This window comes from Cervus elaphus, chromosome 19 (genome assembly GCF_910594005.1).
Source record: "Cervus elaphus chromosome 19, mCerEla1.1, whole genome shotgun sequence".
NCBI lineage: Eukaryota > Metazoa > Chordata > Mammalia > Artiodactyla > Cervidae > Cervus > Cervus elaphus.
This window is the reverse complement of record NC_057833.1, coordinates 35650369-35666277: the sequence shown is the minus strand read 5'-3', so window position 1 is coordinate 35666277 and position 15909 is coordinate 35650369. Positions and strand designations below refer to the sequence as shown.

At 40.5% G+C, this 15909-nt stretch overlaps 1 protein-coding gene across 6 annotated transcripts in view; it reads left to right on the top strand.

The window, feature by feature from the left end:
* The window catches only part of MCF2L2 (MCF.2 cell line derived transforming sequence-like 2), a 269485-nt gene that overhangs the window by 38365 nt on the left and 215211 nt on the right, over positions 1-15909 (top strand). For all 6 annotated transcript variants that reach the window (XR_006335262.1, XM_043874177.1, XM_043874176.1 and 3 more), the window contains exon 2: positions 14690-14773. Coding sequence is in view for 5 of the 6 variants with exons in the window: in XM_043874177.1 (XP_043730112.1) it covers positions 14690-14773 (84 nt within the window). In the remaining variant the exon portion in view is untranslated. The remainder of the gene's footprint in view (positions 1-14689; positions 14774-15909) is intronic.

Genomic DNA, 15909 nt, shown 5'->3' with positions numbered 1-15909 from the left:
AGTCTCTTAATGCAAGTTTTATGAGTATCTAAAGAGCCTTGCTGACAGTTACACCATCTTATGTTCGTGGGAGGCTGTCGGTAGACTCCTTGGTGTAATACTGATTCCTTGGGGCTAAGGCATGAAACTCAAGAGATGACACATTGATTAACATACATGCTTATCAAGACCCACATTTTATTTAATTGTTGCGGACCAGGGAGAGTCAAAAATTAGGGGCTTGCTTTTTCACTTGCTAGTGCCCCCGCCCATTTTTTTTCTTTTTAGAAGAAAATGTACTTAAAGTGTTAGAAAATGAATGCATACCTGTAAGTTTGGGTAACACCAACTGCTATTGTTCTTTAGCCGCTAAGTCGTGTCTGACTCTTGCGACTCCATGGACTGTAGCCCACCAGGTTGCTTTGTCTATGGGATTCTCCTGGCAAGAATACTGGAGTGGGTTGACATTTCCTCCTCCAGGGTATCTTCCCAGACCAGGTACCAAACACACATTCCACATATCCTACTTTGGTAAGCGGATTCTTTACCACTGAGCCACCAGGGAATTCACCAACTGCTGTAACAACTTCTAAATTGCATTGGATTAATGCACTCCACTACAGTGTCCCTTGGAGAGAGAAATGGCAACCCACTCCAGTACTCTTGCCTGGAAAAGTCAATGGATGGAGGAGCCTGGTAAGCTACAGTCCATGGGATTGCAGAATCGCACACGACTGAGCAACTTCACAGTGTTCCTGGCCCAGTGGCTCTTTTCCCTCAGAGTGTTTCAGGGACCCTGCCTACTTCTGTCTTGTGGTTCTGTTAGCTGCTAGCTCAGAGTTGTCACCTTGTAGCCTGCAGATAGGGAAAGAGATATTCAGATATTTCTGAAATGCCCCAGCTCTTCATTTTTGCTCATCTCCCACTGGCATTTGCTGGCTACTTGGCAGGAACTGGAGGTGGGGAGGGTGAGTGGGAGGTGTAGTTTCTGGCCAGACAGCTGCCTTCCAATGGTAATGCTACTGTATGTAGGAGGAACTGTGAATGTTGAGTGGGGAGCTATCCATCTTTGCCTCAGTATCTCATAGCAAAAACATTCAAATATATAAGTCCCTCTATACATATATATGTCAACAACATAAGTGATTACATTTTGTACTGTATCTTGCTTTATTTTTTTTTAAACAATATGGTTTGAACTTTTTCTCTGGTTAGTACATATAGCTCTATCTGACTGTATTTAATGGCTGCCTAGTATTCTGTTGTCTGGCTGTTTCATATTTTATTTAAACAGTCCCTTATTAATGGACATTTGCCCTAGAGGAATAATACCATAATAAACATCTTAGTACTCACATATCTTGCACTTGTGATAAGATTTCCGTAGATTAAATTCCTAGACATGGAAATTCTTTGCCAGAAGACCGAATATTAAACACTTTGACAGATATTTCTAAACTGATAAACATTTTTTAAAAAGTAACAATTATTTATGGGCATCCCTGGTGATCCAGTGGTTAAGAATCTGTCTTGCAATGCAGGGGACCCTAGTTCCATCCCTGGTCCAGGAAGGTCCCATGTTCTGAGGGGCAAGTAAGCCCTTGAGCCACAACTGTTGAGCCTGTTCTCTGGAACCCATGAGCCTCAACAGCTGAGCCCACGTGCAGCAACTACTGAAGCCCATGCTTTAGAGCCTGTGCTTCGCAGCAAGAGAAGCCGCTGCTATAAGAAGTCTGTGCACTGCTAGTAGAGAGTAGTCCCCACTCTCCACAATTAGACAAAGCCCACACACAGCAACAAAGACTCAGCACAACGCCCCCCAAATTATTTATTTATAATTTCACCTATAGAGAATCTGCCTACAGTGTTACCAACTCTGTATGTTATTTATCTTTAAAAAATTGCCAATCCATCAGGCAGAAAAGACCTCATTCTGCTTTAATTTACATTTATTAGTGAGGTTAAACATTATATATACATACATATTCATTGCCTGTGTTTCTTCTGTGAACTGTCTGTTCTCAGTCTACGCCTGATGTATGTTTCCTATGGTCGTTGTTACAAATCACCACAAACTTGATGGCTTAAAACAACAAAAATTTATTTTCTCATAGTTCTAGAGGCCAGAAGTCCAGAATCAAGGTACTCGCCCCACCCGACCCTCCACTCCTCTAGGGGCTCTAGAGGAAGTTCAGTTTCTGGTCTCTTCCAGTCTCTGATGGCTCCAGGTGCTTTTGTTGGTTTGTGGCTACATCATTCCAATCTCTGTCTCCATGGTCTTCTCCTGTTCCCCTCTCTCTTATATGATTGCATTCCATGCATGGGACAATTCACAAGAGGCTCTTCTTCTCAAGAGCGTTAATCACATCTTCAAAGACCCTTTTTCCAAACAAGGTAATGTTCACAGGTATTGAGGATTAGGAATGGCTGTATCTTTTTTCTTTTTGAGGGGAGGGGACTATCCAACCCACTTTACCTATTTCTTGTTAATTTTATTAATGTAAGAGCTCCTTATATTCTAGGGAAATAAGCCTTTTATTAGCCACATGTGCTGTAACGTTTTCCAGTTTGTTACGTTCCTTTTGAGTTTGTTAAAGGTGTGTTTGGCTTGCCAAAGTCGTTTACAAATTAGTTAATGCAGTCTTTTCTTTTTTTTTTTTAACTCAGTCTTTTACTGAAATTTGTCACACTTTGAAAGACTGTTCCAATTCCAGGATTATAAAAATGTTCTCCCATATTTTAGTATTTTTGTCATTTCATTATTTAATGAATCAATAATGGCTGGAGTTTATTTTGATGCAAGAAGTGAAATTTGGATACAATTAAAAATTTTTGACAATAATAAAATAACTTTATATAGCACCTACCATATATTAAGAATTTTTTTTTAGTTTTCTAACATTAACTCAGTTCTTACAACAACCATACTAGGTGGATGTATTATAATTTCCCCCATTTTCAGGTCAGGAAATCTAAGGCACAGGGAAGTTCACTGACTTGCTTGCGTTTATTCTGCTATATGTGGCAGAGCCAGGGTTTGGACGCAGGCATTGTGTACTGAGGTAATTACCTCTTTGCTTTATACCCTTTTGGCTTACAAAAGATTTCCTAGGACTTGCAGATAGTGAGGGGATCTTTAATCTCCCTCTTGCCCCATGGGAAATGCCAATTTTTTTTTCTTTTCCTTTTTTTTTTTTTGCCACACCAGTCAGCTTGTGGGATCTTAGTTTCCTGACAGGGGATTTAAACCTGTGCCCCTGCAGTGGGAGCTCAGAATCTTAACCACAGGACCACCAAGGAAGTCCTGGGAAATGCCACTTTTACCGTATACTACATCCCTATTATATTTCAATCTAATTCTAATTTCCTTTCTGCTCCTGAGTTCTTCCAAGCACATAACAAGTTCTATCATACTTAGTTCACAGTGAAAGAGAAAGAAGTCACATGATATCAGTGGGAAATTTACAAGCAGTATTTCAAACCAAATCACCAATGGGTGGCAGTAATGTGAGTGTTCGAGAAAAATGTGTTGCAGCATCATTAAGATCATGGCTCAAAGAACTGAATGGTAAACTTAATTGGCTTCTGTTGAATCTGTTATATACAAATTGATTTCACATGCTATTTTAATTAGATAATGTATGTAAAGCATCATCAATGAAACAAATTAATAGTCAATCTAAGGAAGAAATGGAAATTTTTATTCAAGCCAACCTGGGGACTATAACCAGGAGACAGTCTCTCAGAGAGCTTTGCGAACTGTTCTCAAGAGATAAGAGGGGGTGGTAAGGCTAGTGTATGTATGATTTTGATGAAGGGGTACATGCAGTCAAGCCTTCATCTTGGTAGAAGGTTACTGCTATTTGCGAGGAACAGATATCTTAGTTAATGGTTTTAGTGCTTTTCTAAGTATGAGAAGCTGAAAGAACCAGATGCATAAAATTTTCTCCTGGAAATATTTAACTATCTGAGGGCCAGTTCTTTCAGTTTTCCTAAAGCACAAAGAAGGTCCTCATCTTTGCCTTGAATTCCTTTCAGGGTATTGTAGGCCAGTGGCAGTGACTTGATTCTTGTAGGATTGCATGGTGGACAATATTCTTTATTTTACAATCTCTTTCCTTTCAGTCTTAATTCAACCAAGGCTTGGAAGGCATTTCATGACCAATTTGTCCCACGACACTAAGAATGCTCATTCTTAGGTCAGGCATGGATTTTGTTGATAGGCCACTCAATGTACTATTACTGGACTAGGCCCTCCTAACAGTAGCCAAAATCCTCTGGACCTGCTGTCTTACTAGTCTGTTATGGTTCCCTGTTATTGCTCTATCCCATATCTGGAGTTACACTAGTACAATCATTGATCTTATAGAACTATATACTTGGTCAATGGTTTCAAGTTGCCTAGTCACACATTTGGTAATGCAAGAAAAGATAACCTTGTAAAATAGGCACAATAAAAGTAATATAATTAGTAACAGTGAAAAAGCAAGAGAGTTCCAGAAAAACATCTACTTCTGTTTTATTGACTACACCAAAGCCTTTGACTGTGTGGATCACAACAAACTGTGGAAAATTCTGAAAGAGATGGGAATACCAGACCACTTTACCTGTCTCCTGAGAAATCTGTATGCAGGTCAAGAAGCAACAATTAGAATTGGACATGGAACAACAGACTGGTTCCAAATAGGGAAAGGAGTGTGTCAAGGTTGTATATTGCCACCCTGCTTAGTTAACTTATATGCAGAGTATGTCATGCAAAATGCCAGGCTGGATGAAGCACAAGCTGGAATCAAGATTGCCAGGAGAAATATCAATAACCTCAGATATGCAGATGACACCACCCTTATGGCAGAAAGTGAAAAACTAAAGAGCCTCTTGATGAAAGTGAAAGAGGAGAGTGAAAAAGTTGGCTTAAAGCTCAACATTCAGAAAACTAAGATCATCGCATCCAGTCCCATCACTTCATGGCAAATAGATGGGGAAACAATGGAAACAGTGACAGACTCTATTTTTTGGCTCCAAAGTCACCGCAGATGGTGACTGTAGCCATGAAATTAAAAGACACTTGCTCCTTGGAAGAAAAGTTATGACCAACCTAGACAGCATATTAAAAAGCAGAGACACTACTTTGCCAACAAAGGTCCATCTAGTCAAAGCTATGTTTTTCCCAGTAGTCATGTATGGATGTGAGAGTTGTACTATAAAGAAAACTGAGCGCCAAAGAACTGATGCTTTTGAACTGTGGTGTTGAGAAACTCTTCAGAGTCCCTTGAACTGCAAGGAGATCCAACCAGTCCATTGTAAAGGAAATCAGTCCTGAATATTCATTGGAAGGACTGATGTTGAAACTGAAACTCCAATACTTTGGCCACCTGATGTGAAGAACTGACTCATTGGAAAAGACCTTGATGCTGGGAAAGATTGAAGGCAGGAGGAGAAGGGGACGACAGAGGATGAGATGGTTGGATTGCATCACCAACTCGATGGACATGAGTTTGAGCAAGCTTCAGGAGTTGGTGATGGACAGGGAGGCCTGGCATGCTATGGTTCATGGGGTCGCAAAGAGTCTGGCACGACTGAGCGACTGAACTGAGAACTGAACTGAACATTAATAAGGTCATAAGTAAGTATTTAAGCTAAGAACTCCCATTAGGTGCATGCAGCCCAGTATCTGCCCAGGTGACTAATCTGTTCTGCAGCAGTTGCTGTCTTTAAGAGAAATGATATATTGACATTATATACACAGAGTTCACCAAAGATGTCTACACAGACAAGGGTACAGGATTGAGAAAGGAATGTTATTGTCTAAGGAGTTGTATGTCTGGCTCCATAGTAGAAAAGTTGATCTTTATGGCTGAGCAGGTTTTTCTGCTATTGTGGAGGTCTGGTTAAGGCATAAGGAATGCCAGAAGGGAGAGAGAAGGCCAAAGGGCAGGGAAAAACTTTTACGTTTAAATTTTTCATGTACAATATGAATTTTTATTTTATCAGCATGTAGCACAGTGCTCAGTAGGTAGAAAGTGCTCAATAAATGGTAATAATACTCACAACAGCCTTCTAGAAGGAGATATTATTATTATTCATTCCCATCTTATGGAGGGAGAACCTGAAGATCGAGGAGCTGGTTAGTGACAGAGCTGGGATGCAAGTCCAGTTTCTCATTCTACTTTTATAGTACCTGAATGAATAAATACACTGAGAGAGGAGGGAAGGAATGTTTAGCCAGAGCCTCCAGGGATTTTTCTTAAGCAAAAATAAATTTATCCATCTATTGCTCAAATGTATAAGGTCATACTATTTTGATTCCTTTGTGTTAAGATATTTTTCTCTCTTAAGAGCTTTAGAAAGATGTGAAACTTTGGAAGAATGTATGGAAGAATGCCATGTTGAATGAGCATTAGTCATATTTTTAGGTTTCTCATCTCATCACATTAGATCATATTTTATTATTGTGATCATATTTTATTATTGTACCCAAGACACTGCTTCTCTCTTGAATCCCAGGCTGGGAGTGGTCCTAGAATGAGAAGGGTAGGTAAGCAGCAAGGGGCCCACATTGAGCAGTAGGGTGGTACTTGGTGCTTGAAGGAGAGGTAAAACAAGTGCTTATGGCAGGGTTGGCTTGTTTCCTAGGGTGCTGATCTTAAAATCAACACAGAAGGAAATGTAAGTTTACACCATGTTGCTCTCAGTTTCAAAAATACTTTGAATACATATAGATGATCATTTTTATTGAATGATAAGAGAAGCACTAGTGGAAAACTCAAATTAAAAGTTGCTTTTTTTGTTTGTTTTTGAGCTGCATCTTTGTAAGCAACTGGGAAGAAACACGGATAGTCTAAAATCAGATTTCAACATGTGCTTGCTTGTCTGTTAGAGTAGCAGCATCAAGAGAATTTGTTAGAAATGCAGAATCTCTGGGCCCATTCCAGGCCTACTAAATCAGAATCTGCATTTTAAAATGCATGTGATTTATATATCATTGTAATTTGAGAGCATTGCTCTGGAGCAGTATTGATTATAATACAGGTCATATCACTTTGAAGCCTAGTGCTAAAACTTGAGAGCCGTGTAAATCTATGGCTGATTCATATCAATGTATGACAAAACCCACTGGAGAAAAAAAATAAAATAAAAAAAAAAACAAAAAAAAAAAACAAAAAAAAAAAAGTTGAGAGCCTTAAAGTGGAGAGGGATCAAGTATTTTCACAGATTTTCTTTTTTCTTTTTATTTTCACAGATTTTCTTTATTTCCTGCAGGGCTTTGATTGCTTTTTATTCAATATTCAGCAGGCACAGAGCTGGTTTGCCTTTCCTGAAGTTATGAAGGACTACAGAAAGAAAGTGAAAGTTGCTCAGTCATGTCCAACTCTTTGTGACCCCATGGACTATACAGGCCATGGTATTCTCCAGGCCAGAATACTGGAGTGGGTAGCCTTTCCCTTCTCCAGGGGATCTTCCATACCCAGGGTTTGAACCCAGGCCTCCTGCATTGCGGGTGGGTTCTTTACCGCTGACCCACAAGGGAAGCCCAAGAATACTGGAGTGGGTAGCCTAGCCCTCTTCAGGGATCTTTGCGACCCAGGAATTGAACCGGGGTCTCCTGCGTTGCAGGCAGATTTTTCGCCAATTGAGCTATCAGGGAAGCCCTGAGGGGAACATCATCTCCATCTGTTATTGCTAAGGAAACTCTTTGCATAAAAACTTCCACCTTGGTGCAGTGCTTGTCTCATGCAAGGGCACAATGTGGGATGTCAACAGTAATCAAGAAACTTAAACCTTTTTTTTTTGGAAATGAAAAAAATAAAAGAAAAGAGATTTGGATAAGCGTTCAAAAACAGAAATCCTTATACCTAATAATATTTCATCACTTCTCAAAGCAATTTTAAACCACCATTTGCAGAGCCTGGGGCAAGAGTACACAAATAGAGGCCCACAAGCCACAGTTAAATAAAATGTACTGTTTTATCTTTTTCCGACAAACATACCCCATAAGAACAAAATTTAAAATATGCAAAGAGGTATGGATTTTATATGGGTAAAAATCAGAAAATAGCAAAGATGAATAAATGGAATGCATACATCTGAGTGTTGTGTTGAAGGGCCAGTTAAATTTGGATGAATCATAAAGAGATCTCTAATCCATAAGTCATTATTTTTTTCTCATCATGTCAGCAAACACAGTATTGTTATAATTGAGATTTTCACACAAGTTGAGCTCCATTGAGAGTGGAGATCTAAACTAAATGTGATCTAAGTAAAATGTAATTGTGTTCAAGGAGTTTGAATTCTGAATATATTTGCATCATTAATTGGAAGGAAAAATGTGAGAATGTTGATGGTTGGTAGTGCTTGTTTCATTATGTAAGAATCTCCAGCATTCCTGCCATGTGAGAGGAAGACTTTGACAAGTTAATTAATTTGTTTTTTCTCTTACCTAAGCACTTCCGCTGCTCCAGTCCTCCCAGCACTCTGAAGCAGTGTCTGTCCCTGACATCAGCAGTGGCACAGCCCACAAGCCATCATAGCATTTGGATACAGTTCGCCTTTTCTTTTGAGGCTATAGACCAAGACGCGTGGCGGCATCTTCCCCTGGGGCCCCAGTGGTGTTGAGAGTAGCTGTTCAGGGTACAGTGTGCCCTACCAGTACTGAGCTCTGGGTCATGAGGACAGAGGTACCTGTGTGATCTTTAACACATAGGTCTATGGGAGGGAGGGCTACAGGACCTGGGACAGGGGACAAGGAACTTCCTAGGGGGATGGAAATGTTTCCTATCTTGATCTTTTCTGTGGTTGCATTAATGTATGTATGTGGTTGCAAAATTCATCAAACTGTACACTTAAGATTTGCTCATTGTACTGCATGTAAATTGTACTTCAATACAGTCTAATAAGCATAAAAAATAAAGGTTACAGAATGTACTTTTCTCCATGTAAACTGAAGGGGGTAACCACAGGATCTCACACAACTCTTTTATGTATTCCTTTCCCAGATGCCTGGGATCCATGTGTGCACACGCATACCACATGCTTTCTTCTTTCTTTTTGAAACTGGCTTCGATCTTACCATACATATGATTTTTTTGTTCTTGAAATTATATCTTAAATCTTTTTCTATTAACATGATATTCATAATTACATCATGATTCTTTCATTTTTTTCACTTTTATAGGTGATATTCTAGTCTACATTTTTATGTGCAGAGTTTTTATTTTGCTGTTTTCTCATTCTATGTATTTCCAGATATAGAATGAACAGGTAAAAGATTATGAAGATTTTGATGACTGTGTATTGAGGCTCTGTATTATAATGGTTAAGATTCAAATTCTCATTCTGCTTGACCTTGGACCAGCAAATCTAGTTCCATATTGCTTGCTGTTAGAGTTGTTTTGAGGATTAAATAAATTGATACATATATATATGTGTGTGTATGTGTGTATATATATATATAAGGGGTTTGGTATGTAATCTCTGCAATAATCACTGAGTAAAATATTGTGAAACTAGTTTCTAAAAGGACACTACCAGCTTCACTTCCAAGGCTAGGCAGAAGTACTAGTTTTCTAGCATAACTCCAGCATAGTATGTTGCTTTAAGGTGAAATGAGATATTCTATTGCTCTTTTAATTACATTATTTGACTACTAGAAGTTGGACATTTTCTAGTGTTTTTGGTTTTTAAAATCTTCTAAATTTCTCCTTGAAAAATTCTTCTAAATTTCTCCTTGAAAAATTCTCAAGAGGCTTTTCAAGTGCCTCTTCTTCAATGTTAACTAATGGACAAGACTTCAATACCAATTCATCTGGTTCAGGTTAAGTATTGCTATAGCACAGGACTCAGTAAAAGAAGGAAAATGAGTTTGTGTTCTTTCTAACCTAGCCAGTAAGGGAAGTGAGGAACTTCCCTGGTGGTCCAGAGGTTAAGAATCCATCTTCCAATGCAGAGGATGTGGGTTCGATCCCTGGTCAGGGCACTAAGATCCCACATGCCACCTGCATGCTACAGCTAATGAGGACCCAGTGCAGTCAAAAAGAAAAAAAAGAGAGAGAGAGACAAGTGAAACACAGCATGACACCATGGTGGCTTTTTGTACCAACCTAGCGACTGATTCCTCAGAGCCTCTGGTCTATAAGGGTTTTCTCAGCAATGAAGTCTGTTCTAGTTGCAGGGCTAGGAGGATGGAGTGGCAAGAGGAGTTTCATTTTTGTTCTAGGTGCATTCCTTTTCTGTCATTATTAACTAATAAAATGAGTTATCTGTAAAGTATCTTGTGAGGGTTGGCTCAGAGCTAGTGCCCTCATTAGTGTCATGAACAGTGGCTGAGTGGAGATCCTGGTCCCATTCCTAGTTCAGCTAACAGCGAATCCTTCCATCCTTTCTGCCTACCAGATTCTCTGTGCAAAGTAGACACGTAGCACGGTCTGTCAAACTAGGGTCTGCCTTCCTTCTTGGGTCAGTTCATATGTTTTCCCCTTATTTATTTTGTCATTCAGTCACTAAGTCGTGTCTGACTCTTTGCAGCCCCATGAACTGCAGCATGCCAGGCTTCCCTATCTTCACTGTCTCCTGGAGTTGCTCAAACTCATGTCTATTGAGTCAGTGATGCCATCCAGCCATCTCAACCTCTGTTACCCACTTCTCCTCCTGCCCTCAGTCTTTCCCAGCATCAGCATCTTTTCCAGTGAGTCAGTTCTTTGTATCAGGTGGCCAAAATATTGGAGATACAGCTTCAGCATCAGTGCTTCCAATGAATAGTCAGGACTGATTTCCTTTAGGATTAACTGGTTGGATCTCCTTGCTGTCCAAGGGATTCTCAAGAATCTTCATCAGCACCACAGTTTGAAAGCATCAGTTCTTTGGTGCTCAGCCTTCTTTATAGTCTGAAAAGGCTTGGGCTCACATATAGTCACATACAGTCTCACATCTGTATATGACTATTGGAAAAGACCATAGTTTTGACTATATGGACCTTTGTTGGCAGAGTGATATCTCTGACTTTTAATACACTCTCTAGATTTGTCATGGCTTTCCTTCCAAGGAGCAAGCATCTTTTAATTTCATGACTAGTTTATTTATTTATGTTTTGGTTCCTTTTTCCTCAGACCATACTTGAGTCTTTTAAATCCCAGTGTGACCCAAGTCTCAGAACAGCAAGAACATAGGCTAAGTGTTTCATTGCCCTTTATTTCTTGCTAGTTGCAACAGTTAAACTGCATCAGGTGTTATCAGCCTGTTTCCTGCCCTCTGCCCTGAGGAGGAGGTTGCAGTCAGTAGTAAGGGTCCTGCCCCAAAGTCTGTATTGCTCTCAGAGAGGGGTTGGGGGGTGGCTGGGGGGTGGTGGACAACAAAGATGTATTGCTTGCTGCCTACGACTGGATTCCTAGTGGATGTGCTGGGGTACACTCCATCACCTCCAAGGCCCTTGTGGATGCTTCCTGCATTTTTGGAACTGAGGGTCCAGGGTAGCATATAATCTCATGTTTGTATATATATCCGAGACCAAAATGGGATAAGTTTTTTCCAGGCCTGTTTGTAACTTTGCATAGGATAGAAATTGTGTCGAAATTCACTTACCACTTCCCTTTGCCTTGTGTGGGATATAAAGAGACAAACTTTAATTTACACGTATCCAAAATAGCAAGCAGGAAGCCTCCACATAGGACCGAGGGACTTGCCGGGTGCAGCAGGTACCACCACGTCAGTGGGTTGTCACTGGCTGTGCCTAGCTGTTCTTGGAGAAGGAAAAGCCATTTTATACATGTGGACTCAGGTTCAGCGTGTTCTTGCCATGGTTGCCCGGCTAGAAACTGGCAGAACCAGCCCTTGGCATGCAGGGCTGTGTGGACCTGAGGCAGCTTCCTTCTCACTGCAGGGGGAGGTGTTCCTTTAGACTAAAGAGTTCCTGCACTCCCCTCCCTGCTCCATCTCTACAGGAGTGTGTAGCGGGGACTGCCAGCAGCAAGGACTGGTCTTGTGTGTCTCTCCTAGTACACAGCATGAATGAGGCCGAACCGAGCAAGGCCCACAGGTGTCAGGCATTAGTAAAAGCCAGTGTCTGAGGTCACACCTCCAAGTGCTCAGTCAGCAATGAGTTTGAGAAATCTTCATGGTCTGTTGCAGTAGGCCAGGTTGGGTTATGAGGTCCCTTCACTGAGACCTGGGAAGTCTTCAGGGATAACACTGTCAGCAAAACTGGGGCCAAAGGCAAATCAGCTCATTTCTATTCCTGGAAAAACAAATCATCAGTTTTAGTATTGTACCTTTCGTAAACATAGGAGGCAGGTGAAAACGTCTCTTTGGAGCACTGGGCAATTTCCAAGATGAGAGACACCAGTCAACATCTCAGGGGTGGCAGAAGTCAGTGCTCCTCAAGGCCGAGGGGTCTAGAAACTCCATCACGCTTGCTCTCTTAGAGTCATGTGGTCCAAGGCTGACCCAGGCTCCACACTGAAATTGTTGTGTGACCACAAGCAAGGTCAGAATCTCTCCATTTCTTCACTTAAAAAATGAGATGGGACAGAGGGATGGTTAGTTTAACTCACTTCTGTTGTTTCTTTCAGATCTTACCTCTTTAATTTAAAATGTTTATGCTAGAGGGACTTCCCTGGTGGTCCAGTGGCTAAGACTGCATGTTCCCAATGCATGGGGCCTGAGTTCCATCCCTGGTCAGGGAACTAGATCCCATGTGCCACAACTAAGAGTTCACATGCCACAACTAAAAGATTCCATGTGCCACAACTAAGACCTGGGGCAGCCAAATAAATAAACAAATGTTAAAAATTAAAATGTTTACTTTAAAGCACACCTCAAATATTGAGGTAAAATAACAATAAATTGCATCTTATGATCTTGGTTTTTCTCTGGGTCACTTTCCCTTAAATAGACTGCCTCAGGTATGGAAAAATATCAACCCAGCTGTAGTTTTGAGTATGCCACTTTCCCAGATCACTGGGAGATTGTAATCTGAAAAACTCTTCAACTATATAACTCCTATTTCTGCTTAAACTTTCTGTGCTGTTGTCCATTTGTAATTTAAATTTTGTTATGGAAACAGAAATATATGCAAAAGAATTGTATAATGAACTGCCAAGGATCCGTCAACCAGCTTCAACAATTATCCACATTTTGTCAATTTGGTTTCAGCTTCCCCCAAACCCCACCTGCCATCTCCCACTCCTTGTAGTTTTTGGCAGAAGGGAATTCTGGAATATTTTCAAGCAGATCTCAGACTTCATATCTTTTTACTGTTAGAGGCTTTACTCTGTGACTCTAACAGAGAAGGCCCTTCCTGTTTTGTAAAATAGTGACTTTAGTGTTGCTACTGCATGCAGACTGATTGTAGGAGGCAACACCTGTGGCAGTGATACAGGAGTCTGAATTTTTAGTGAATTTAGAGTGGAATGTGTATTGGGTTTACCTTCCTCCCTCCAGAAAAAGTGGTAGAATTCACTGAAAAGCATCTTGGAGTTTGAATAGCACCACCCCCTATAAGACTCTCAGAAAGCAAATATAGGAAAGGCCTTTCCAAGTGATGAACAGAGCTAGTGTTTGTGTAGCGCCTACTAGGTACATCTCCATATGCATCATCTGTAACCTATATACCAAGGCTGAGAAGTGAAAACCAAGGCTTTGGGAGGAGCTTCCCAAATATTACCTTCGGATGATCAGTATTAGAAAATCACATTACCCTGTCTCCATGCCAAAACACTTGAGATAACCTGTTTAGCTTCAACATACAAAGTTATCTGGTTTGTGCCTTAAGCTAACCTGATGTTTACTGCTAGTTCATTTCTTGAGGTTCCCTTGGAAATAGTTAAATGAGGATAATAGTGTCCTAGGCAGAGAAAGCGTGAAAATGTCTTCCTCTGCCCAGGCCAGGTTAGGAGATGCCACTCAGTCTTCCCTTCTCTCTAGTCCCCTTTCCCCAAATGGGTAAAAGCAGTCTTAGTGATTATAAATCACTCTTTGGGGTTAGAGGACATTTGTAAGTTTGTGCTTGAAAGATTTGAATTTTTGCTTTGGAAACCTGTAACATTTGGTTCAGTGAGGAGTGAACCAAACTTAATCTTTAGGAATGAATTTAATCATGAAAATGCCTTCCTCTGCCCAGAGGAGTTTAGGAGTGAACTTAATCTTTATTTAAGGTCCTTAAACATGTTTACCAGTTGGAAGAGACTCCATGAAGTATTCTGGAAGGGAGGAAAAAAAGGAATGGAGTTGACTGAGGAGAGAGGCAGAAAGGAAGGAAGTGAGGAAAAGAATAAAAATCAAAGAACCTTTGTAAGTCCCAGATTGGTTTCATGCCCAGTTTGAGATGAACTCTGGTTACTTACATTGTTTGTATTTAACATGTCCTACAGACCCAAAGGAGTGAGCAGACCCTAAGCACCTGCCTTGGTAATGAAACCATACTAGCAGGTTTACTGTGAAGCTACTGAAACTTAAACTTCAGGGTTTCTTCCTTGCATTGATCCCTCCCTAAACCTTGGGAGAGGCACTAGAAATGTATTCCTGTGCTCATGTGTTTAAGCATCAAACCAGATCCATCCCTGCCTGTCAGGAATTGAGTTCTCAAGAGAATAATGTGCCCATAACCATATCTCGATAACCACATCCCAAACTTCCCTAGTGGTGGAAACTTCCCTTTCTTCCTTTAAATTCTCTTTATAATTTGTAGGAATTTAACCTAATTTGTATTTCATTTGTACAGATGAAATTATGCAGCAGGAAATCAGGCCCTTGGTGGCAGTGGATATAATTGAACAACTTCACAGACAATTTGCCATTCTTTCAGGTAAGATGCAAATTCATTTGCATTTCTAGATTTCGTTGAGGAGGGGGGGTGGTCTCACTGGGAGGGCCCAGCCTCTTGAACTTGATTAGCATTATATTCAAGTCTCAGTCATCCCCGGGCTTCCCTGGTGGCACAGAGGGTAAAGTGTCTGCCTGCAATGCAGGAGACCTGGATTCGATCTCCAGATGGGGAAGATTCCCTGGAGAAGGAAATGGCAACCCACTCCAGTCCTCTTGCCTGGAAAATTCCATGGACTGAGGAGCCTGCTAGGCTATACAGTCCATGGGATTGCAAAGAGTTGGATCACAAAGAGTCACACACAACTGAGCCACTTCACTTCTCAGTCATCCCCAAAGCCTCACCCAGGACTAGAATGAGCTGAGGATTGTCCAGCAGGAGGAGGGTGGGATCTCAGAGATGTTACTCCTTTTGCTGTTGGATGAGATTTGATCTTTCCCAAGGAATACATTTCTTTGAGGTTGTAGACAACAGAGCTGAAAAGATTTTGAGGAAAGAAAAAGAAATAAGTACTGACATTAGCTGCCACCATGATGTCCTTCCAATATTCTCATTGAATGTTCTACCAAGATCCAACCTTAAGACAGTCTTGGTTTTAAGAGCTCATGAATGTTGCTGAGGTAATTTGTTCTCTGAGAGATTTGTCTTTTATTCTTATCTTTAATGGATCTAATTTAAATACATCAATTTTCATTAAGCATTTGGTTAGGAATAAAGAAAGACTAACATTAATCAATGGCTAGAAATTTCAAGAGAAGCCACTGCAATGAGAAGCCCGTTTATTGCAATGAAGAGTAGCCCCCACTCACCTCAAATAGTGAAAGTCTGTATGCAGCAACAAAGACCCAAAACAACCAAAAATTAGAGAAAGAAATTTTTAAAAAGTGCTAGAAATTTTCTGAACATATGTATAGCCCTGAAAATTTGCCATTACTAGAATACTATTCTTTTTTATTCTCTTAGCCCAGGGTGACATGACTTTACTGAAATTGGAGGTACAGACCAAATCCTGAATTATAGTTTAACCTTTCTTAGAAGCATGGGTTAATGAGATTAGATGTCCTCAGCACATATCACAGAGAAATAAGGTGGCAAGTCACTCTCCCTTTGTATCTGTT